Source organism: Typha angustifolia, chromosome 8 (assembly GCF_048772165.1).
Source record: "Typha angustifolia cultivar Huaian chromosome 8, ASM4877216v1, whole genome shotgun sequence".
NCBI lineage: Eukaryota > Viridiplantae > Streptophyta > Magnoliopsida > Poales > Typhaceae > Typha > Typha angustifolia.
Window position 1 is genome coordinate 17,620,557 of NC_133246.1, and position 24,948 is coordinate 17,645,504.

Below are 24,948 nucleotides of genomic sequence, written 5' to 3' on the forward strand. Positions count from 1 at the left end.
GCTAAAGATGGGCTAAAAGAATACACCTCCGTGGCGTGCTGTCACATCCTTGTGGTTGCCTCCTATTTGGGTTTTATCATTTTGTTACAAGTCACAACGCAATTATTTTAGAAGAATATCTCCGAATAAACCGGCTCCCATTTTTAATTCAACTGAAGCATTCTCACACCTCATCCTGATCCAACTATAAAATCGCTAGTCGTGATTATATATCAAACTAAAACTAAAACTAAAACTAAAACTAAAACTAATTCTATCTGTTCTTGTACGATATCATAACCTTTTCTTTTCTTTTTCTTTTAGAACACACAAAAAACAACGAAGTAGGAAGAGCAAACCAACGCGCACGGGCAAACAAAATAAGACTTCTCTTCTCTTTCAGATCCCTTCCCCCTCCCCAAAATCGCCCCTCTCATCCAATCTCTTATCAATTCAATCCTACTCTAAATTTCCATTGCTCTCTCCCTCTCTCTCTTTCTCTCTCTACCTACCTATATCTAAATTTTTAGGGTTTCAAAAGATGGCGACTTCGATGACGATGGGGAGGAGAGGAGGAGGAGGAGTTGGAGGTCGAATAGTGGGGGATTATTTGATTGTCCGGCAGATAGGGTCGGGGTCGTACTCGGTGGTGTGGTTAGGCCGTCACCGAGTTCTGGGGACGGAGGTGGCGGTGAAGGAGATCCCCATGGATAAGCTCAGCAAGAAGCTCCAAGAAAGCCTCCTCTTCGAGGCCTCCGTACTCAAACGAATCAGCCACCCTAATATCATAAACTTCTACGACTTCGTCCAGGTTTTCCCAAGAATCTTTCTGTTTTGCAAAAGTCGCGTCTTTGTGTTAATCTTATTTTGTGTGCTGTAGATTTGGGGATGTTAGATTGTGTTGGTATTTTAAAGCTTGTCTATGTCTCGAGATTGAGGAGTGGAGTCGAGCATTAATTTGATTTCGACTTTTCTGATTTAAGACAAGGTAACTGGAGAAGCTATGCGTGTGTTGTGGGATAAGGCTGATGATCATGCACAATTAGCTATCAAAAGAGAAGTTGTTTGAGATACCCACTAGCGAACAACCTAAAATGAGACATTCGACTGGGATGAACAAGATAATGTATATTTAGATCTGTGGAAGGTAAGGAGCTGATGATGTCTCAAACATGCTTATGGGTGGTCAAGTTGCCCTTTAATACAGAGGACAGTTTTGATGTTAGTTTTAGGAAATAACAGATCAAATAAGTCTTAGTTTGAACTGTTGACTGTTTACGTAATTCTCTTCCCCTTATACCATAAAGCAACAAACTATGTAAGGAAGATAGAGATGGCCATAGAATTTCTCCGTTGATGTAGCGTATTTCAGCGGATGTCTTAACTAAGTCCAACTTTAGAATGAACTTATAGTACATAGTCAAAGTAGCATCTCAGGTTGCTTATGAATTGCTAAATGGCATTGTTTATTCAGAAGATTAGTATTGTATGAATCCAGTTAAGGATGATGGAGATCATTTGAGTCAATTGGTAGAATATGAAAAAGTATGTAATGCTTGAATAGATTAAAATTCTATGGCTCAAAGAAAGTAGTGAATGTTAGTAATTAGAATCATTTATCTCATTTGAGTATATAAAAGTCTACAACTGAATATGTGCAATTGTACTTTTATATATCTAGACCTCAATGTAGAGAAGAGAAATGATGTGCTGTGTTAAGTTGATTTAGATATTTAGGGCCTTAGGCGCTGAAGAGGATATTGCACATGTAGCTTAAGATCAATAATCTTCCCATCAATTTTGTGATTTTACCTCTAAAGAAGTTTTGTAGGAGGACTACTAGACATACAATGCTCTGTGGGTCTGGATTCTATGTAATTTCGAGACAAAGTGATAAAACAATTTTACATTGAGATAGAATTTTGTTAATAGACATAGATAGGGAAGAAGGAAAAAGAAAATATTCCGGTGGAATGCAAGTCTGGGCATCGTAAACAGAGATAAAATGGTTTTAGATGATTGAGAGCTGTTCAGCGGAAACTAGATAGCTCATGTGTAAGGTAAACTTCAATTCAGGTTAATGCATTACAAGGTATAGGAGCAAAAATGACTTAGATCAATGGGAAAGACAGGTTATTTCTTTTGTTGATAACGGAATTTGATGCATTTCTTTTATTCTATTTGTTGTTATCATCTATATGCATATGATCTATGATTTCTCAAAATACGGAAAGAAAGAGACATATATCAACTGATACATTGCAGAAATCTTGTTTATTAATCATTTATTATTTTTTGTATGTTTCTTTTGTCATGTTATTATAGGGCCCTGGGAGAATATATCACATATTGGAGTATTGCCGAGGTGGTGATTTATCTAAGTACATACAACGCCATGGAAAAGTTCCAGAAGCAACTGCAAAGCATTTCATCCGACAACTAGGTATGATGATCTTCTAATTGTTAGTTAGTTAGAAGATATTCAAATTTAAGGTGTTATCAACTTTTCATGTACACATTATGTTTTTGTAGAAAACATCTAGTTTTCTTTCTTCCTTATGTTTTGTTCTATTACAGCATCTGGTTTGCAGGTACTTCGTGATAACAATGTGGTTCACAGAGACCTGAAGCCACAGGTTTGTTCCCTATATTGCTAGTAGTTAACTTTCTATGTGTACTTAAATTCCAGCCCTTTAGTATGTGTTCTTGTTAATCCCCTTCAAATGCAAGCTATAGGACCATTTCCTGAGATTATGCTTATTTCTGAACCCTTGGTTTTCCATATTAGTATCTAGATGCTATTACAGTGCTTTTCCTCAGGCCATGCATTTGTTGGAGCCTCGTGCATCATAACATCCTTTATCATTTAGCATTCAATAGAAGTTAATTTTTTGGTTCATTCTTGGATTTGGTTGTATCTTCTTGTTAGCCTTCCTATCTAGTAGTTACTTGTTTGTTAGTGACATTATGACAGATGTTGTCACCTTGGATTAAACCCCCTTCTCCCCAAAGTATCTTTCTCACCCTTCTCCATTGGGTTAAAAAGAGTTGATTAAAATTTAAGGCACCTATATATTGATGTCTGATGTATTGGTGCTCCTTAATGTAAACTTATCAATTTTCGTATCACCTATTTGATAGAGAGAAATGAAAAACAAAGATCTTGGTAGTCCTGTTAAGAAAAATGTAATGCGGATGCATTTTGGACCATAATATGACTTTAGTTGTTAGTACTTAAATTTTGATGAAGCCTTGTAAATATTGCAGATCAAATCATGAAATCTTAACCGAATGTCTATTAGATTGAAGTACTAGATGCAGTTAAGTGATTCCCTGTACAAGTCCCTAGAAAGTATGACCATTTTGAATTTGACAGCTTTTCTTATTCTGGGCCGTAAATTAATTTTCTTTTTCCTTTCCTTATAAAGAGAAGTTGCTAAAGATATTACACGCCCTCAATTATATGGTTAAACAGGAAGGGTTTATCATTCACATATTTGTATTTATAGTTCTGATTATGCTAAACTGTATCTGTTACAATTTTAGAATTTTTCACTTTCTTTAGGATCTTTGTGTTCTTGACTTATCTTCCTGTTATGATATCTATTTCTAATGGGAAATAAGCATCTTTTCCTCTTTCTATGCAGCTTCTGTTAATGTAGATATACTTGCTTGCATCAATTTTATAAGTCTTTTGCTTGATTGTAAGGTTCTTATTGACAGATTGATTTGATCTTATACCAGCTCGTTTGCTTTTATCAGGCTTGTTCAGTTATTTATATTCTAAAGTTGATTATTTTCACAGAATCTTCTTCTCACAGCACATGAAGAATACTCTGTATTGAAGATAGCTGACTTTGGTTTAGCAAGGTTTGTATTTTGTTCATTCTGGTATATGATATAATAGTACTAGTTTCTGCCACCTGAAGGACCAAAATTTGCCCATGCTATAGTTGTTGGGAATATGATATACTTCCTGACATGCTTAGTATCTTACGTCATAAAATATATGAGTTAATTAATATCAAAACTTCTCTTTGTTTCCAGACTTAGTTCTCTATCAATCATGTTTTTCTTTCACTTCTTATATTTACTTCTCATATCCTTATATAGTTATATTCATAGTGTCTTTACATGACCATAGTAATGTTGTGAGTTGCGTTGTTCAATTTTAAATTGTCACCAATAAGGTATATCTTTTTACACAAAATTAAGCCATCTAAATCTTTCTAAGATCAACCTTGGCTGTGATAGATACCAATCCATGAGAGTCGATGTGGGTTGATAGTTGGTCCAGAAACCTGGTCAGTTTTTCCCTGAAGCTCTCAAGTCTCAAGAGTTTCCCAAAGCTGACCCAATATGTATTGAAAGAAACTAGGATATTTTTGCTGATTATCATCGTCCATGTTAAAATTTTCATCTCATATTATGTTTTAATATTTGAAGCCTTGAGATCGGTTATATAATTTTCACTGACTTGGCATTTCAAAATCGCTTTGTTACTGCTTGAATGATGTGTCTTTGTTTTTATCAAATTTCTCAAGCAGATCTTTGCAACCTCGTGATCTGGCTGAAACAATGTGTGGTTCCCCTCTTTACATGGCTCCAGAAGTCATGCAAAATCAGAAGTATGATACAAAGGTGACACCCCTGTCTGTCAGCACATAAGATTTATGATGTTCATTCTCTTAACTTGGTCTTAAATCCACTTACCTGGCAGAACAGGCAGATCTCTGGAGCGCTGGTGTTATTTTGTTTCAATTAGTGACAGGGAAAACCCCATTTGATGGAAATAATCAGATGCAGGTTTGTCTCACTTCATCATTTGTGTGATATTAAAGAATAGAATATTGTCAACAATATAAAGCTCTTCTTTTTGACAGTTGCTGCAGAACATAGTGAAGTCAAATGAGCTAGCATTTCCGGTCGATAACAATCTAAGCCATGATTGCATTGATTTGTGCAGAAAGTTACTAAGGCGCAAACCAGGCATGGATTTCTCTGTTTACAAGAAGAATATTTAACTTCTCAGTTAGTTTAAATTCATATTAGGTTCTTACTTGAACCGGCGATTCTCAATTTGTTGCTAAAGTGCTTCACCTCTATTGTGATTCTAACACATCAAATACTTCCAGTGGAACGCATTACAATTGAAGAGTTTCTAAACCACCAATTTTTGTCAGAACCCATTTTGGATGGAACATTTAGGTAAGAAACCACTTGACTGTTAATATGCTTCCACTATCACCTTTTTGAGTATCAAATATATAATCTTATGCCTTGTATGAGCAGCCGAACATTGTCTGACACAAGAGATGGCTTTCCATTGATTGAGAGCAGTCTAGCAAGGCCTTCAGGAGAAAGTTCTCAGGAAGATTGCATGCCTTTCCCATTAGATGATGAGTCCAGTGCGCAAGATCAACCTATGAACAGGAGATCAATGAGGATCTCTTATGGGTTTTCTCTTAGTACGAGATCAGATAAAACTCCTGATTTTAGTCCATCCAAAAATGTAGGTCTTACTTCCAGATACAGTTCAAATAATAAAAAGGAAGGTGCTGGGTATAAACATGATTCTTTTGGTGGAAAACCCAAAGAGGCCAGCATTTCATTGGAACAAGCTGCTGATAGTATCTCTCGGAAAGGTGCCAAGCACTATATTTATCATCTCTCTTCCCAAATTGTGTATGACTGGTGCTAATTTTCTTCTTTTTACCCAAACTGTAGATTCTGTGGTCTCTGATTCATTAGAGTTTGTAGATCAGGATTATGTAATTGTGTCTGGGCCAACCCCAGAGATATCAACTTCTCCAGTAAGTGCATTCAGGACACGCAATTCTCCATGCAAATCAGAAGGTTCACCAATTCGATCTCCAAGATTCAGTGCAGTAAGTACACCAATGGAAATTACTGGTGCACCAATCAGCAGACCCCGTTCCATCGGAAGCCTGGGAAGTCACAGTTCTCCAGCATCTGGTACTTCACAAGGATCCACAGATATGGGAGATCATTTGGATCAACCATCTGCACATTTCATGACAAGGATAAGATCATTGCAACAGTATGCATCTGTCATAACCGAGTTAGTGAAAGAAGAGGTAAGACTTGTGATGGATAGGTCACTTTTGCTTCTCATCTTTTATATTAGAACTTTTGAAATGACATAATTTTCAGTCTGATAATCAGCAGATGCCTGGAGTTAATGTTTTATGCTGAGGAGTATGAGGCAATTAAATCATGTCTTCCTAGTGACATGCTCATTCCACCATTTGTGCATTTACATTCTGTGGTTTTGCCATTTCATCCATGATAGTTGCATTCTGTTCACTTTACTGATTTGCTTGTTTAGTCAGCTGATCATTAGTACACTGTCTTTATTCATAGATTATTTTTAAGTTTTCCTCTTTTTATAGCCTAAGTTGAGCGTTCAACTCAATCTGCGGTTCTCCCTTTCTTTTTCAATTCTTTGACCTTGGATATATTTCTTGAATAAGGAAGATTATGAGTTGACATGGTTTCTTTTTGTGGCAAGATTGCAAATGGTACAAAATTGGAAGCATTCTCCGTGCAGCTAGTAATACTTGCTATCTGGAAGCAAGCAATGCACATTTGCCATGCTCAGGCAGCCTCAGCTATTGGAGGAAGCCCGTCGCAGGAGGTGAAAAAAAGGGAAGCCAGTGGGGATGCTTCCCATTCCTCCACAAATTCTCAATTGCCTGATAGTGTATGCACACAGATCGAAACAGATTTTCTTCTTGAAGTTGACCATGCTGAAGAGCTTGCAACTGATATCGGTCAGATAGCTGGTATGTTCTTTTTTTTTTTTCCTAATAGCAAGCTGTAGAGTATCTCTGGGTTACTAATTTGAGTTTAATCATAGTTGGCAACAATTGACTGAATTAAAAATTAACATGCAGATGCTACAGAAATGCCAGATGCAATTGAGATAATATTTCAATGTGCTCTCACATCAGGAAGGCATGGCGCCGTGAGTAATTCTTGATGAATCTCCTTAATTTGAATCCATTGCTATTGATTAGTCCGATACCTTGGTCTACAAAATAGGAAAAACTTCAAATTGTTATTGGCAGCTGCGAAGGCTTGTTATCTTTCTAGAACCGTTAGAGATTTGTAACGTCTTGGGTCCAGAATCATTTGATCAATTAAAAGAATGGGCATGAATAGTTACTGCTTTCTTTAATTGATATGTTGAGAACTGAGCTTTCTAATCAAGCACGTTTATGTTTTGCTATCACTACAGGTTGATGAGATGATGGGAAATGCAGAGAGAGCCGCAATCCGGTATTCGAAAGCAATATGCTTGCTGTATTTCCTCCTGGTGGAAGCCCCCACTCTTGACCTCAACCCCCCTTTCTCCCTCACAAATTCGGATCGTTATCGCATTCGCCAATATATTGATGTCCTTAAGACTAGGCAACGACAGTTGCATCCGGAGAAGCAGAGAATGTCCCTCAAGTCCCACGATTAGTATAGCCTTCAAAACCAACATAGCTGCTTGGGAGCAATGTGTTGGTATTTGTGTAACATTCATTTATTTGTACAGTTATTTGTTGGCTTAACGGCTTGCCCCGTCCGATGCTCATGGTAAGGTGAGTAGAGTGGCAGCTCTTCTCGTATGTCTTGGCTAGCTCTTGCAGAATTTGATACTATAGGACCCTAGTTGTAGATAAACACTTTTATTCTCTGGTGAAGCATTTACCGAGAAATGTAGTAGTAGTATCTGATGTTTGTGTGATCTATTATTTTCTTCCGGTTATTAGAAAAACAAAAGAAGAAAAACTACGCAACTCGTGAATTATATCAAACATGTGGAAATTGATTGTAAATCCTTCTTTCGGCTGTCGATTTGGTCTGACAGCGAAATCGATGATAACTATGTGTAGAGAGGTAACTTACTCTTTCAGCACTGCATCAATCTATCTCATCTCATGGACTGTCTTATTGTAATGGTTGCATGAATTAAAGCCCGCACGAATTCCGACGCACCGAATTGTTACCAACTTTCTACTGATTTGGTGGCGTTGCAGCCAGCATCTTCTTTCTCCCTACCTCTCACTCACGGCTTAGATGATGGCACGTCATCCAAGTGTCTGTACGTATATCCCTTTTCCCGCCGGAACGCAGGACGTAACGAACTCTCTCCGTTGAGGTCCCACGCACCGTTAGCCTTCTCCTCTTCTCGTTAATTCCCAAGTCACCGCAGTACGATCCCAAACCCATTTCTCTCTTTCTCTCTCTAGAAACCGATCATGAAGAAGACGATCGACAATCTCCGCCGCAGCCTCTTCTGCTGCTTCTCCACCTCCTCCTCCGGGCCCACCACAACAACAGCTACGGCAACCACCAAGAGCCGCCTCAGTTTCTCCTTCTCCGAGCTCTTCCACTACCACCACCACCATCAAGAACACTCTCAAGGACAACAAAAGCAAGAAGGAAAAAAAGGAAGAGAAGAACCCCAAGAAGAGGAGAGTCTCCTCGACCCCGCGGCCTCCGATGTCACCCACGACCATCATCACTCGCACCGCCACCATTCTCACCACCATAACTCCGTCATCGTCGGCACCCTCTTCGGCCACCGCCGCCGCGGCCACCGCGTCTCCCTCTGCGTCCAGCGCGACCCCTCCACTCCTCCCCCGTTCCTCTTCGACCTCCCCATCCCCACCCCTCTCCTCGCCCTCGAGATGCGCGCCGGCCTCCTCCGCATCGCCCTCGAGTGCCACCGCCACGTATGGAGGGCCTACCTCAACGGCAGGAAGCTCGGGTACGCCGTCAGGAGGAGGCCGACGGATAGGGACCGTCGGATCTTGGAGATGGTGAGGACGATGACGGCCGGGGCGGGCGTTTTGTCGTTTCCTGGAGGAGGGGATCAGGAGGAGGTGATATACATGAGAGCCTGCTACGAGAGGGTGGTGGGGTCCAGAGACTCGGTCTCGTATCATCTCATCGATCCTGGTAGCGAGAGCCCAGCTCAAGAACTCAGCGTCTTCTTGCTGCGGACTGGCTAATGATGATGATGGAGAGATCCAGAAAAAGGCCCAAGACAAAAACCCGTGATCCCTCCCTAGTTTGGGAGGAGGCTTTCGTCCGATAAACAAGAGTCATCTCATCGTGTTGGCTAGCTTTTTGATTAGAACCCCAACTCAGCAACCTTATGTACATTGTAAATTGTAATGATCTCTACCTCATTCCAATTTGGTACTAAGATCGACGACAACCTGCTGCTTTACAACTAGTATTGCTTATGTAAGATTGAAGCTGACTCCCTGACTGATGCCATGTGCATTGAGAAGCAGTCGTACATATTAGCTTAATAAGCTATGCCATATTGTTCTGGCGATAAAGACTTGCATTTCTGATTCTGAGTGGTTTATTTACGTTTATTGGACCAAAGAGAGTTGATAAAAACTTGTGGTATCAAATCCCATTCGATTTACTGACACGGATATTTACAAATATGTGAAGATTCTTCACACAACATTGGCTGCTGAGGTTAAAGGCTAAAGGTTCTTCAAGATTAAAAATAAATAAATAAGGTACTTGTTGATGATTTAAATGATTAAAAAAAAGGCGAAAAAAAGAAGAAGAATATATCCAAAATTAGCTGCTTGCCTTGCCGCCCCAGTACCACCCACCTCGTCGCCTTTATTCAAAATTCCCACCAAGCGTGTTCTTCCCGCATCTCTCTCTCTTCGTCCAGCTCTCTCTCTCTCTCTCTCCGTCTCTCTCTTCCTTTGGAGAGAAGAATCTCTTGCTTTCCCTTCCTTCCATCACATATTCTCCATCTCTCCAGCTTTCTCCCTTCTCCTTTCGATCTATATAAAATTCTCTCTTAGCTTTTCTAAGATGCCTTGTGGTTGGGCAACTCTTCTCCCCTCACCGCCTCCAATCCTTTCCTTTCTATCCCCACCTCTCTCTCCTCTTCCCCGCAGCAATCGAAAGTGCCTTTTCTTGGCGGCTTTGCATCGCACCTCTCCGCTCCTCCGATGGATTCTTCCAACACCGATGGCTTTGCATCGCGCCTCTCTCGCCCTTGCAATCACGGTAACCGAGACCCTCTATGCCACTTTGCTTACCAAGTAAGAGAATTTGACCTGGAATTGCTTATTATGGAAAGATTTCCGATGGTTTCTGGTTCCTAATTAATTGTTTTCTATTTATAGATGAAAATTGGGTATATGATCTGATTATATTTGGAGCCGCACGGCAAAAAAATTTAGATAAAGTTGTCTGGTCATAGTTAATTAAAGGAGAGTTGATATTTAATAGTTAGCTTCGGAGGGAGCATTACGATTATTTTGGATTTATAATTAAGTGAACAAAGGGACTCCGGTCGGCTTGAATACCTGCTCTCGTCTCTTTGATCATCTTTAACAGCACATTTCCTATTTTGATGTCTCCCTCTTGCTTATGATGTGGTTCTCAATTTTGCACCCAGGGAACAAAACTCCATCATGTAATGATAGAAGATCTTGCTTCATGAAGTGGCTTTGCAAGTTTTTTAAGGGGAGGCGTCATGGAGAGTCAAATGGGCATCCACGATTGATGGGGGAAGATAACATGTTTCGGCATAAACCAATCAGATCACTGGTAATTTTCATTCAATTTCTACCTGGGGAATGGAAATTGCATGTCAGATTGTTCCGTGCTAGGAATCGCCGGTTGAGGTTTACGAGAGACAGATTTTATAGCAACGAATTGAATTGTTATTATTTGAAGGAATGCTAAAGGAGAGTTTCTTATATGCCTTTTTGCCCGCTAATTATGTTTTCTTGTACTGATGCATGACATTATTTTGCGGCAAGCTGTCATCAGGATGACCAATCCAAAGCTGAGAATGAAGACTTAGATCGTGCAATTGCACTTTCGCTCGCAGAGGATAGTAAAAACTCAAAAAGTATGTTCAGAGCTCTTCATATATCAAAATTTGGTTTTCTATTTGCTCCATACTAGCTAATCTACTTGCTACTCAAGAGTTGCATTGATTTCTAAACTTCCTTGCCCACGACAAAGCATTTGGTCATTTGCTTCCGATCCTTGCAGAACATAATGGGAAGGGAAGTTATGATGAAGATCTAGCAAGAGCTATTCAAGATAGTTTGGGTGTGCCTCCCTATAATCCTGATGCTCCTCCTGTGCAGATTTTACCAAGAGGATATAGGTTTGTTGCTTTCAATAATTACCAGTTGATGCAACGATCAATATCTTGCTACTGAGCATTTAAAACCGTACTGATAACTTGTCCCCAACAGAGTGTGTGGCGGTTGCAAACGTGAAATAGGCTATGGCCATTACTTAAGCTGCATGGGAACCTTTTGGCACCCTCAATGCTTTCGCTGTTTTGCTTGTGGTCTACCAATCCGTGAGACTGAGGTATACTGATGATATCTTAAAGGGACTCCGCTTTCTTTATTATTTATATTTTTGAAAAATTATGCTTTGCAAAGTTTCCTTTTGTTTTCCCTTTTTATCCCTTATGGAGAATTTAAACTGTAGTATGTGGTATTTGTTTCAGTTTACTCTGTTAGAGGCTGCTCCATACCATAAATCATGTTATAAGGAGATCCATCATCCAAAATGTGATGTCTGCCATCAATATGTAAGAACATCGTTTTTCTTATTTTGGCATATTTTCTGTTGGCAATTGCTATATACAGTAACTCTGTTAATTCAACTTTTTCAAATTCAAAGCGATAGAGAAGTTCACATATGAACCACCATCTTTTTGTGGCTGCGTGTTCAGCTATTATAAGAATGAGGGTTCCATTATTTTGTCAATCAAAAAACGTTTTGTCATTTATTGGTTATCTGGATTTTAATACGTCAATTAGATATAAGTAAGAAAGAAGCTATTATATATGAATGAAAATCATCATGGACATGAAGAACCAAATTTCCACAGATTCCAACAAATAGGGGTGGCTTAATTGAGTATAGAGCCCATCCTTTTTGGGGCCAGAAGTACTGTCCTTCCCACGAGCATGATGATACACCTCGCTGTTGTAGCTGCGAGCGGATGGAGGTATGTACTGTTAACTGTTTCAGAATCACACTGCTTTTTCTTGATTTCTCTACCTTAAGTTCATAGTGAATTTAGTTCTTAATTGATAAAAGATACATGAGATCCTTCATCTGAAATAAATCTCATTGATTCTTCTTCTTTTATTATTTCAATTGAAGTCAAGGAGTTCAAAGTATATATCTTTGGGAGATGGTCGCAGTTTATGCCTAGAATGTCTAGATTCTGCAGTCATGGATACTGGTGACTGTCAACCACTATATCACTCGATCAGAGATTATTATGAAGGAATGAATATGAAATTAGATCAACAGATACCTATGCTCTTGGTTGAAAGACAAGCACTTAATGAAGCTATGGAAGGGGAGAATGTTGTAAGTTTACCATTGGCTATTTCCGCATGTATAGGTTCTGAGAGTTTCTGTAAACTCAATTATAATTTTGTTAGGGTCATCACCACATGGCTGAAACAAGGGGACTATGTCTTTCAGAGGAGCAAACTGTCAGCAGTGTAAGTAATTAGTCGGCCTATGCCTGGTAAGCCACAATTGTTACTAGGATACTAACACTTTCTTGTTTTGCCTTGTGTCATGTATATAGATACATAAGAAGCCGAAAATTGGGGCAAACAGAATTCTTGACATGAGAACTCACCCACAAAAACTGATCCGGAAATGTGAAGTTACAGCGATTCTTGTTCTGTATGGTCTTCCCAGGTAGTTTTCTTTCAAGACCATCTTAGATCCTGATCTATCATTCTGCAAGCGTAATGAGTTATCATTTCTCATGTTGTGATTGCTTTCTGACATAGTCACATTCTAAGATCATGACATGCAAGCTCTATTCTTGTGGAATGATTTTTTGGCACTAGTATTGGTTGACTATCTAATGACCTATTATATATCTGATTAAACTTTAACATGCCTTATATGGTTCTTGCATAAATGCCGTGTAAAAGCATGCTTTTGCTTTGAAAGAAAGATTAATACGAAGGTTTAAGAAGCTCTTTGAGCTTCATTTGGCCTTTGTCTTTTCTGAGTATCAAGTGTGCAAAATAAAATTTTAAAATTCTCATATATCTACATCATCTCGACAGTTCATGAATAGCAACCTTAAAAAAAAAAACCGTATTACTCTTATCCTGAACGCTGTTGCCTTCAGATCATCTATTTGCATTGATAGATAGAAAGAACAAATATACAAATATGCGGTGATCTGGCATCCTCTTGTGTGCAGGCTGTTAACAGGCTCAATTCTCGCTCATGAATTGATGCACGGATGGTTACGCCTTAAAGGTACTTTGTTTATTCATATTGATTTTATTATTAGGAGTTTATTTTATTATTAGGCTAAGCTGCAAGAGATCAGAGTTTCACTCACTTTCTATTATATTTCCATTAATTACCAGTGAATTGTTAATTATAATAAGCACATTAAATTTACTGAATATGTGTCGCCTGGTCTACCACAACTCTCTTCTGAAGCTCTATTTGGTTGCAACTAGTAGGATTTTGCATATTAGTAATCAAGCTCCTTACTGATCCAAATGTGAGACCACCGCCATATGTAGCTATCAAAATAATATGAGCGGGTTAAGCTCAGCTTAGGCTTGGCTTGAATTGAACTGAGCTGAGCATGAGAGAAGCATCTCAGTTTTTATATATCTGCCGATCTGTATAAGTATAATATTCATGTGCTATTCATGAAGCACTTAAATGTGCAAGACTTCCTTACTATGGAAGTATGAATCACTGACTGTGCCATTCACCTTATTACATTCATAGGGAGAGAACATTTCGCTGCAATCTTTCGAGCTCATATTCTTAGACGTAGCTCAAATATATGTAGATAATACCAGAATTATGTGTTACTAAGGATGTTGCAATTTTACCAATTAAGGGTATCGCCATCTAAGTCCCGAAGTGGAGGAAGGAATCTGTCAGGTTCTCTCTCACATGTGGCTTGAATCTGAGGTTATGCCGAGAAGCATGCCGTCTTCGTCCACTTCCCTTCCGTCCTCATCCACTTCATTGCCACCGTCCAAGAAAGCTGGAAAATCTGATATTGAAAAGAAACTTGGCGAGTTTTTCATGCATCAAATTGTTCACGACACTTCCTCAGTGTATGGCGAAGGTTTCAGAGCTGCTAATGCAGCTGTTAATAAGTACGGGCTACGCCGTACGTTGGATCATATTCGTCTGACAGGAAACTTTCCAATGTGATGACATTGTACTGCAAGCTGAAGTTATAGCAGTAACTCAAGTGCAAGATTGGATCAGCGGCCCTTCGATTTTTTATGCGGGCATTTCCTGTCTATTTAGTGCATGTTCAATGACTCGAAATAAGCTTTGTCGTTAAATCCTTTTCTTTATATACTGTTGGTAACCAACTGATGGCATGCTGCTTCTACCTGCCAGATGCTGATAAGATTATACTTTTTTTAATTTTTATTATCCTCTCTTTGGGGAAAAGATATGACGACATAAATCTGTAACGTTTCTCATACAAGAGTGACTATAAGTATTTCTCTCTGGTAACAAAATATATACACCTCCAAGTGCATTCTGTGTCTGCCCATTGTTTGTCAGCCAGGAACAGAAAAGCAAAACGAAGCCGCAGCAGTTGCATAACAAAAACATGTTCAGCTGGATAAATATGATCTATTGATCAACTGACCTGTTGCTCCTGAGGGCAAGCTACAAACTCATGCAATCAAGTAATAAACAGGCAAATAAATCCATATCACACAGCAGAGGTCAATTAGTCAAAAACATGTATTCATCCAGGAGTTGGAATAATACAGCTAAAAATAAAATTAGTCTGCAAACTGAAACAACATATCACCATCCAACATCTTTCTCAAAAGAACATATCACCACCAAGACAAAAACATATTACAGGAGGATAGCTTCTAGATAGTACGAACCTGGGATTCCTGCTATCCCGATAATTCAACATAATCAGCAGAAGAGGTAACAATATTTTTCTCAAGAGAAGACTCCAAAATCCAAAGCTTGCTAATAGTCTGAGTTATATAGTCAAGAACTAAGGTCAGTTTAAATTCCAAGAAAGTTCCAGCGCCTTTCCTGCCACACTAGGTCAAGAATTTCTGACACATAGTTATGCTAAAGTTCACAATCCATCTACAAGGAATAAAAAGCTATAATATGGTAATCAGTTCCCTGTCAGCAAATCAATGATGCCTGAAAATGAGAACTTAATCATTCTTTTCTTCTAGGCCAATCAAATAGCAAAATACATCATGGTAAACAGCAAAGTTGCAAGATGTACGCATGCTAGACCTCTTGTCATATAGTTGAGAACCAATAATATATCTATACAGATAATGAAACATTTTTCGTGGCAGCAACTGCAAAACTTACCACCATCTGAGTCATCTACCATCCTAATCTCTAAAAGAACTAAGCTTCAGGTATGACTAGTAACCATGAAAGATCAATATTAAGCTGTAGAAAAGGAAGGTCTAAGTGCAAGCTAGCTATTGGCAGGCTCGCCTGACAGACAGGACTTCAATATCTCATATGTCATGAAAATGATGCCGACGCTAGGTACAACTTTGTAGTACTCAGGCAAGATACCTCTGTACATGCCTCTAAAGCCTTCGGTGCGGACAATGTGCCCAAATGTTCCAACAAGTCCAGACTTGTAGACACGAGCCCTTCCAGCAGCCCCTTCCAACTGCATTCTACGCCTCACAAGGTCTAATGGAAATGTAACTGCATAGCATAGTGGATCAGTCAGCACCAAATGTGCTCCAAATTTTAGCAAAAAAGCAATTACATGCAGAATACTTAGAAACATGAGTACTTGCAATGGAAAATGCTGCCTATTAATATAGAAAAAAATTTAGACTTCTTGCCAGCTCTCATAAGAGAGATCACCAGATGTTCAGCTTATTAAGTAGGCTTACCAAAATGATCATGTGACATAAGAAATGGAGAACAGTACTGAAGTATTAGCATAAACTATCAAACAGATATATGGTAGTCTCAATATCCACATAGTAAGTATATCAAAATCTCAAGCAATCCATTTTACTGATAAAGCGTCAATCGTAACTAGCTAAATAGGCAATTATTAAATGATAAATCACATACCAGTTGATGACGCAATGCCGGATAGACTTCCAGAAGCCAAGCTAACAAAGATAGGAGAATCATGTGGCCTGAGGTTCACAACGTACAAATGCACATTTTAAAATTGACAACACAATCAGAAGAAATAAATATGTATAAAGTACCAAGTTCACAATTTGTTAAACTAAAAAATCACCTTCTTATTTGCCAGTACGATCTCAAGGTTTCATAAACAGAAAAGCTAATTGCTATACTAGGTCCAACACCCTGCAAGTCACAACAGTCAACAAGGAACCAGAGATTTAAAACATAAATAACAACTGGAACTTGAAAAAGAAAATATATGATCATACCAACAATGTGGCTCCAAGACCTTTATAAAGACCTCTAACACCCTCATCTCTGCAGATGGCATAAAGAGCATGTGATATACCTCTGTAATAGATAGTACTTGTCTGCAAAAATTTAGATTAAAGAAGTTAACAAATTATTTAAGAACCTGAAACTCTTAAAATAATTACAAAGTGGGAAAAGTAAAGTTGAGCTGAAACATAAAGGCTCCATTGACACATTATATTTTTGAACAGCAGAACTAAAGATGGAATGCTGTAAAATCAATTTGCACAAAAAGCACAATGTATCATAGAATGGTTGACAGAAGTAAGTTTTATTTTCAGGCATATAATTACCAAGAAAAAAAATCCATGAAAGACAGTCCTCTATCGAATGTTATGAAAATAAACATAGCCTGATTTAAGTATCCATAACACAAGTATAATGTATAAAATAAGTGGGCAGAACACAAGAATCTCTAATGTGATGCACATGCCCCCAATTTGTATAACCTTGCTTGTAAGTCCTAAGGTTGAGCAATTTTCATTACTTGTGAACAAACCTTGAGCATCACATAAGTGTGAGAATTTCTTGAAAAACATAAAGAAGTAAATAATACCAAAAACAAAAACAAAAAGTGCAACTACGCTTTCATCATCACCAGTATCACTAATCAAATCCACAACTACAAATGAATCATATGAAACATAACGCACAGCAAGATCACCTGAGCTGCCAGACGAGTCCTGACTAAATCCAATGGGTAAGTGATAGATGCAGCTGTTATTCCTGCCAAACCACCACCAAGCAATCGGACGCATACATCTGCACTGACATAATCTTTATGCCTATCTAGACCAGGAACCAACTGTAAAAACTGCAAGAACAAATATAAAACAAAATTTAATATGGGAGGAAATTTATAAATGGAAAAACATTATAAAATAGTTGTCCAACAAACCATAGCTCACATTCTTGTAGCGTTCATAAGCATAAAAGCTAATGGAAGAATAAGGAAGTCGATGGGCAATTGTCACTAGGTTTCCTTTCCAAAATGCTCTAAATCCTTCTTCATGGACAATTCGCGAAGCCTCACGCCACATGCTAGGTTTACTCAGAGTTGCAGCATCAGAGTGCATGCCTTGTACCTACACAAGCAAGATTCAATTGGGTAACAAAATTCTTTCACTAGATCATTAATCTTGTGGCACCCCAGCTCTCCATAAATTCAGAAATAAATGTTAATAAACCCAGAGAAGAATAAAACAGTTATATAGAATCCACAAAAGATAAGAATATCGCTCTTGTTCCTAAGGGAGATCGACCTGGAAGAGGATGGTGAGGCGAGCAAGGGGAGCGGTGCAGGTCTTGCTCACCGCGCCGGCGATACCTCCGGCGAGGAGATGCGCCACCGTCCCGACCTGCGGCTGGTGATGCAACTGCTGCTTCTGCTCCTGTTGGTGGTGGTGAGAGGAGTACCTCCGAGCACCACCGTCGACGGCGGCAACGTGGCCAGAGGAGAGGGATCTCTGCACTCCGCCGTCCACCACCATCCCCACCCTAGCCTCCGTCTGCATCTCCGGCGGCCACAAAACCCTAGGATCGAGTAGGTATCGCTCCTCGACGATGGAACGGAGAAGAATTCGCGATGGTTTGGCTTCGAGAGTTTGGAATCAGAGAGGGAGGGAAGTGGAAGGAAGACCTTCTCCTTCTCCTTCGCCTTTCTTGGAAACTTTCCTTTCTTTTTTTTTTTCTTTTACTAATAAATCGATTTTGCTTGCGTTCCGGAATGTACGAGGATCGGGATAACTATCATGAACCTCTATGTAAGGCTACCAGCTCATGAGAAAAGTGAGCATCTTTGAAGAAGACTGGACCGTCCGATGGGTTGGCACGTGTTTATATTTGGAGGAGCACCGGAGACGAGGTCCCAACAGAGCAAACCCTAGCCCAACAGAAGAAGAACGCCCATGAGGGCATAATGGCATATCCATTTAAGAGGCGATTCGATTCCTTATTCTACTCGGGATATTCCGTGATACGCGGCATCCAAACAAAGGTCCATTAAGATGGTTTCCTGTTGTAAATGTATCAGCTGATGAGGTCGCTTGGGGGGAAGAGTCGGTGCTTAAACAGGCCGAGCCCAAGCTAAACAATTTCTGAGGTCAAGATCCAAAAATCAATGCATAGTTACTTCCTACTTCCTTGCTATATTGAGATTGAAATGGGCGGACAACAAATTGAAAGAAATTTAAATTTTAAAATTTAAAATTTTAAAAAGGAGGAGCGGCGTCGATTGGCATTCCCAATAAAAGAAGCAGCAATTATTTTCACCAAAGAGAAAAACAATAGGTTGCCCTGCACCAAACCACTGCTTTTCTTTCATAGATGTCAGTAGAGACTAGCAATACCAGTTATTATTATTATATATCTTTTCCTCTCCGGACAAAAGCAAATATAATACATACAGCACGTAATTTTGATAGTTTCGAGCTGAGCAAGTGTACCAGTAGTGTGCATGGAGCCCCATGCACAAATAAATCAAATTAAAATAAGAGCAACAAGTAATGATTATTATTATTCTATTAACAATAACACGTCACAGGATCCAACATCCACAAACCATTTGACATGAATTCAAGTACGAGGAATTAATAAGGAATCAGGAAGAACCTTGTCTAAAGTATAGCTTGCTTAACATCATATCGGACGTGTTTAACACCAACATATATACATTGTACATCACAGAGAAGGCAAACTATGACTTGCATTTCTATCCATAGGGATAAGAGGAACAGCACAGGTGTTATATTTCAAAAATATTGGGAACTCAGCAGGTTCAGGTCTCAAACCATCATATGAACCATTTTCCCTCAGAAAAATTATGTTTGACATCGATAATTTATAACAAACAACTTCTACAGATTCAGCTTTTCATGCAAATGATAATTAAGTTATCAGCAGAAAGGGTAGACCTAAATATGGTGCTGAAAGACCCAAATCAAAATGTAAGAACGGCATGCATTCATTTCCTACCGGTCCATCAGAAAACAGGATTCTAGACTATAAACTGATGCCTAAATACACCTTCGTATTACCTCGCATCTCTATTTTCTTTTCCTTTCCTCCGTCGAGGACCATCATGACTACTCACAAATACTTCATCCAAAATAAATTATGAAGGAAATATCTGCATATGTTCTTCCCTAACTGGGGTTCATGTTGCTGCGCTTCAAATGTACCCATTGCACAAGCTACCATTGCACTCAGTAAGGCCACAACAGCGAACAACATTCAAAGAGAATGGCTCTGCCAAACAAACCCTATTATTCTGGTGAAGGCCAAGTGTAAGAGAAACTCCAGAATTTCCTCCAGCAGCAACATCTACTCCAACATGCTGATGGCTGTGCAAATCACCATAAGAAAAATTATAGGGCTCCTGGATGTGGTTGGGCATCTGAGACAGAGATAGGTCACTCTGAAAGCAGTTCCTTGCAATGTCGATAATCTTCTGGTTACTAGGGGCTTGGAATGGTTGTGAGTGAGGAGTAGAGGTAGAAGATGATGCTGGCTGAGCTAGCTTGCCAGTCTTATGGTTTTTATCATTCGGTGAAACTTCATGCAACTGTTGCATCTCAAGAGAGTGTATTTCTTCAACCATTGGCTTCCAAAGTCTTACCCTCGCATTGATAAACCAATTTGAAACCTGCACAAGATCAATTGATATGACCAAAGTATTGCCACGACCAACATAGACCAAAAATAAAAGTTGCATTATAACCAGCTACAAGATTAATCTGAGAAGAAAAGGCAAAAGAGAAGAACATCAATATCCAGATATGCATTTAACCTTGATTATTTTTCTCTACTTTCTCAAAATGCTTAAATTCTCCACTCTACTTCTATGCAGTTGTGCTTAAGTTGCAATATGATTAAAACTAAAATATTAATAAATCCAGGAACACAAGTATAATAAGATCAATAGTTTAACCTGTAATCTCAAACAAGATTAAAAAGACTGCAACAAGACGAACCATCACTATCAAACAAATTAATATTTATTAGCCAAAACAACGAAGTAGTTCAATTTACCTGGTTTCTTGTCAGACCTGTTTGTCTAGCCAGCATTTGCTTGTCAGTGTCAGTTGGATATCTGGAGGGAAAAAAAGAAGATAAAAAGGAGCCCATCAACATAATTATCTTGGAACAAAAAGCAATTATACAACTTTCAAGCATTAAATCCTAATTATCAGCTGATGATATATCCTATTACTAGTGATTCAGATGATGGGGCAAGCTTCTCCATTTGGGTATAGAAAAGAGATGTATGACTTACAAGGTCAGCCTAACTACTGAAGAATTTACCTGTTTTTCTCTAATTAAGAAACATGATCTCTGTTGAAGAGGTCCCGGAAAACCAAGGTCTGTTGAAGAACATAAATTTTACTATTTTATTAGAAATCAAATAGTGTCTTGTCTACATAAACATATAGGGGAGTGACTATCAAGTAGATCAGATATAATGTCTTATCTATATGGGATGTCTGGGATTAAGTAACAAATAGCTCAGATCTTAATGAATGAATTAATACCTCTAATGAAAATGTACAAGTTTTGATTCATAAATTACAATATGCGTGTTTTATGCATGTCTAGACACAAATCAAGCCCAAACTTCAGGAAAATAACTAAATAGGAATAAATAACCAGTACTTTTCATAAGTCCAAGACTTACGGATGAAGAAAGTGTTCAAATAACCACGCACGTAGCACAGCCACTGCCCGCTCAGGAAGTCCTCGTTGAGGCCGCCAAATATGTGGTTGCAGAAATGTTCCTGAGTTGTGTCCAGATCTTTGGAGACAAACATTACCATTTACCAGCCCAAAGGACTGAATCTCTTCTCTGCATAGGTCCTCCTTCCCAAGGGTTTTACTTGTCTGCCGAAGTTGATTAGATATCATGTTCCTGAGGCACCTGAAGTGCTTTGACATGGCCTTGAGGGCCACGGAGGCGAAGGGGGCTGCAGTACTTAAACCAGCTACTGATTCAAAAGACGTGAGAACAGCTTCCACCTGCTGATAGTACTGTTTGTATCTTTTAGAAACCTTCAAGTAGACATTCGAAGGAAATTGTAAGGACCAAGATATCTGTTACGGTATACTACAGATAAAGAAAGTAACCTACATAACCATTTTCCTCAATTTGAGCTTAAATGTTGATGACAAAGGCCCCTAAGGCAACTTCTTGAGTAAAGGTGTGAAGCATTAGAAAAATTAAGGCAAAATCAGAGCATAAGAGAGTCCAATAAATAGCTCCTTCCATATAATAGCTCATAATATATTAATTAGATATCAGATATATCTGTATTTATTTTTTTGAATATATAAGAACTAGTGACATAATTATTGAAATCTATAGACAATTAGTAAATATACGTGAAAACTAGATTAGAAATCCGTATGAGCATAAAAAAGTATATTATATCACAATTTTTACAATAATTTTAACTAAATGATATACGTATATTGATTCAGATATTATTCTTCAACTCGTATCTGTATTTTGCATAGCCTATTCGAATACAGATACGAATCCCGGTATCAAGACAGATAGAAAAGTCTCGACCTATATCTAGAAAAATGCAGATACAGAATCGGATTGGAGCAACCGGAGTCATTTTTCACCCTAGCCTCAAGTCACTGTGGGTTCAGCATCTTGATCTACAAAAACACTTTGATAAATTTTGCAGACCAGCATTGACAACTTAAACACAAAGCTCTCCATGTTGCCTTTGTGAAATAACGCAAGGAGAATAAGGAGCTAGATAGTAATTGAGTCCTTTGTTGTCCATCGAACAAAGTAACAGCTTAACAAACCTCAGATAACAATTAGCAATTTTTAAGACTTATGTGCCCAAAGGATCTTACCACAATATCTGGACGTTTTAGATCTTAAAAAAATAACAATAACATTTTTTTTCTTTTTAAAAACGTCTAGGGCTTTTCTTTCCGGACTATATACTTCAAAATAACAGTTGAAAAAAAGCAAAATAAAAACTCTACAATGACATTCACCAGTGAAGTGCACTACAATTGCAACGCCCTTACCATTGACGACTATCTGTCCATATGCTCTTACTTACAATGGAATTAACCAAAACATTAGCACCATGGCGTGGACTTTCTTATATGTTAACTAGACCAAGAGTAGAAGCAAGCACATCTGTATAAATTCCTTTCCATAAGATGATGTTTAGCTTTCATGTCTCACGCTGATCTAACAAACCAATGAATATTAAACTAAAACAAAACCTAACTACGAGATTAACCACTAAACTAACGTACCTATCAAAAGAACGTCGAATCCATGATATGACTAATATCACATAGACCGTAACAAGATTCTACAAGTTACATCCAAGCCAGTTGACATGAAAGAACACCGCAATTTCCCATTCAGTAGTCACCTCGTGAATCTTGTCAAACTACTACGGACGCGAGAGTAAAACCAAAATAGTAAGTATTTCTTATCACCCATAAAAAAAAAAAAAGGAACTAAGACGGAAGAACAAAAAATAAAAAAAAATAGACAGGAGGAGGAGACCCACCTCGTCAAGCATGGAAACGAGCTTCGTCTTCCTCCAACTCCGGCCTTCCATTCCCGGCTCGACCAGAAACGGGTCCACCGAAGAGTCGGCATCGAAGAATCCCTCCTCGCCGATCCCTTCTCCACCTCGGGATGCCACGTGGCAGATCTCGCCGAGGAGATCCCGGGCTGGGCCGAGGAACCTGGAGCGGTTCAGAACGGCGGCGTAGCCCGTGAACGGCCCGACGGGGCCGTGGTCGATGGAGTTTGGAAAGCAATTGGGGTAGGAATTAGGGTTTTGATGAGCGTAGTAGAGGGAAACGGGTGGGGATTCGTCGGCTGTGGGGAAGCGAAGCTTCTCGCGGCGGCTATGTTGGGGCACGTGGTACATCTGTTCTCCTCTTCTTCCTCCTCTCCACCACCACTGGACCAGAAAACCTTCTCCTTTTAGAGAGAGAGAGAGAGAGAGAGAGAGGAGAGTGGTGGAAAGGGTTGAGATAAGTGGGAAGAGAGTAGAAAGTAACAACGTTAGTAATGATAAGTGCTTCCGTATTCGTAATAAATAATAAGGAGAGAGAGAGAGAGAGAGAGAGAGAGAGAGAGAGAGAGAGAGAGAGAGAGAGAGAGAGAGAGAAAACTTTGTACAGAGAAAAGCTATTCCTATTACCTGTTTTGAGAAAGGGAGAGAGAGAGTCAGGAGATCACATGGGATGTGGGGAAGGATGGGTGAGATGCTGACGTGGGAGGCAGCTGTGGAGCAACAGGGAAGGGGGTTTGCGGGAGGACTGAAGAGGGGCCACGGACTCGTGCGGCTTCGAACGCCGTTCATTTCTCTACAACCTTGGACGCCGTTCGTTTCTGCAACTCTGGACGATCACAGCCGTCTCTTTCCTGGGTGGATCCGGTGTTCACTGCGGGTAGTGCCAGTGTCCGGCGTCAGTGATGCGTTACATCCACCATCTTATTTAGTAGTACGACGGGCGACGAGGTCGCAAATGGTTACGTGACACGTGTGGGAGTTGAGTCGTAGGCACCCATGAGCACAGCTATATAAATATATATATATATATATATTTATATGTGGGATCAGGTCCCCTACAACCCCAGCGGTAGGAATGTCGTGTGGCAGCAATTTGCAGAGAAATCATCCAGATCTGAGATGCTGCCACGTATCAACAAATATGTAGTACGAGGCGTCCGTGGGTGTCGCCTGTAAGTAGAAGATCTGCTCTGCTGTTGGATGTTGGATGTTGGAACTATTAAACCGTGATGCGAAAACGGAGTAGTAGTGGCTTTACTAGTAGTACTAGGACGCCGTTTTGGGAGGGGAGGGGAGGGGGAAGGAAATGGTGACGTTGTGTACAATGGCAACCCCGTCAAGCAACAGAGCAATAATAGTAGCAGAGGTCGGCTTTTATTATAGCTCGAGTTTTCTTGTACTCTTTGCTTTTTTCCTGCAGAGAGAGTTATAAAATGAGACGTGGTATCTTTTGCTTGCTTCGGTGCTTTCGGACCAGCAGGGGAGGGAAGTGTGTGTGTGTGTGTGAGAGAGAGAGAGAGAGGCGCCCGAGTTTCACGTCGCCGGCGCCAATTTCGAGGAATATTGGTCCACACCCCGGTCGCTGTACGACACTGTGCCAAAGCTTTCAAGGCAAGGCTGATGAATAGGATTGAAGATGGGTATATATAGATATATTAATGCATATATGGAAAAGTTAACTGTGCGCTTCGATTCGATGTTGTATCCACCTCCCACCTCAAAGGAATAATACATGTTAAATAACCGTTCTAAGTAAGCTTAATGGTTGAATCTATTAGCTTATAATAAATTAATAATAGGACGTCACGGATTTAATTTTCCCATTATATATATATACACATATGTTGGAGGATTTACGTGACAATGATTCGTTTCT

At 39.4% G+C, this 24,948-nt stretch overlaps 5 protein-coding genes across 6 annotated transcripts; 3 read left to right on the forward strand and 2 right to left on the reverse strand.

Annotated features, from left to right (window-relative positions):
- Positions 1–262: 262 nt before the first annotated feature.
- LOC140766088 (serine/threonine-protein kinase ATG1c) lies at positions 263–7,737 on the forward strand. Its single transcript, XM_073105500.1, has 13 exons — positions 263–790; positions 2,305–2,422; positions 2,557–2,615; positions 3,785–3,849; positions 4,527–4,620; positions 4,705–4,785; positions 4,863–4,968; positions 5,115–5,187; positions 5,272–5,624; positions 5,707–6,077; positions 6,512–6,785; positions 6,897–6,967; positions 7,241–7,737. Exons 1-13 carry the CDS (start codon positions 521–523, stop codon positions 7,466–7,468), a joined length of 2,163 nt encoding a protein of 720 aa, XP_072961601.1. The 5' UTR covers positions 263–520; the 3' UTR covers positions 7,469–7,737.
- A 144-nt stretch (positions 7,738–7,881) lies between these two features.
- LOC140766090 (protein MIZU-KUSSEI 1-like) lies at positions 7,882–9,110 on the forward strand. The gene has a single exon (XM_073105506.1). The coding sequence runs from the start codon at positions 8,250–8,252 to the stop codon at positions 9,003–9,005; it is 756 nt and encodes a 251-aa protein (XP_072961607.1). The 5' UTR covers positions 7,882–8,249; the 3' UTR covers positions 9,006–9,110.
- Positions 9,111–9,629: 519 nt separating this feature from the next.
- Positions 9,630–14,503, forward strand: LOC140764920 (LIM domain-containing protein HDR3-like). 2 transcript variants are annotated; one of them, XM_073103784.1, is made up of 12 exons: positions 9,630–10,076; positions 10,436–10,587; positions 10,813–10,894; positions 11,041–11,158; positions 11,250–11,370; positions 11,513–11,596; positions 11,900–12,019; positions 12,178–12,390; positions 12,465–12,527; positions 12,617–12,732; positions 13,253–13,311; positions 13,916–14,503. In XM_073103784.1, exons 1-12 carry the CDS (start codon positions 10,058–10,060, stop codon positions 14,236–14,238), a joined length of 1,470 nt encoding a protein of 489 aa, XP_072959885.1. In that variant the 5' UTR covers positions 9,630–10,057; the 3' UTR covers positions 14,239–14,503. The 2 variants fall into 2 exon arrangements, with proteins under 2 accessions (XP_072959885.1, XP_072959884.1); XM_073103783.1 differs by having other exon boundaries at positions 9,631–10,041.
- A 131-nt stretch (positions 14,504–14,634) lies between these two features.
- On the reverse strand, positions 14,635–18,281 carry LOC140764921 (uncharacterized). Its single transcript, XM_073103785.1, has 7 exons — positions 17,772–18,281; positions 17,418–17,594; positions 17,174–17,323; positions 16,467–16,568; positions 16,310–16,380; positions 16,135–16,202; positions 14,635–15,753 (listed from the first exon to the last, which is right to left on the reverse strand). The coding sequence occupies exons 1-7, from the start codon at positions 18,021–18,023 to the stop codon at positions 15,512–15,514; spliced, it is 1,062 nt and encodes a 353-aa protein (XP_072959886.1). The 5' UTR covers positions 18,024–18,281; the 3' UTR covers positions 14,635–15,511.
- A 1,169-nt stretch (positions 18,282–19,450) lies between these two features.
- Positions 19,451–23,631, reverse strand: LOC140766045 (BEL1-like homeodomain protein 9). The gene is made up of 4 exons (XM_073105438.1): positions 23,055–23,631; positions 21,182–21,552; positions 20,539–20,599; positions 19,451–20,152 (listed from the first exon to the last, which is right to left on the reverse strand). Exons 1-4 carry the CDS (start codon positions 23,421–23,423, stop codon positions 19,679–19,681), a joined length of 1,275 nt encoding a protein of 424 aa, XP_072961539.1. The 5' UTR covers positions 23,424–23,631; the 3' UTR covers positions 19,451–19,678.
- Between the last annotated feature and the right edge of the window lie 1,317 nt (positions 23,632–24,948).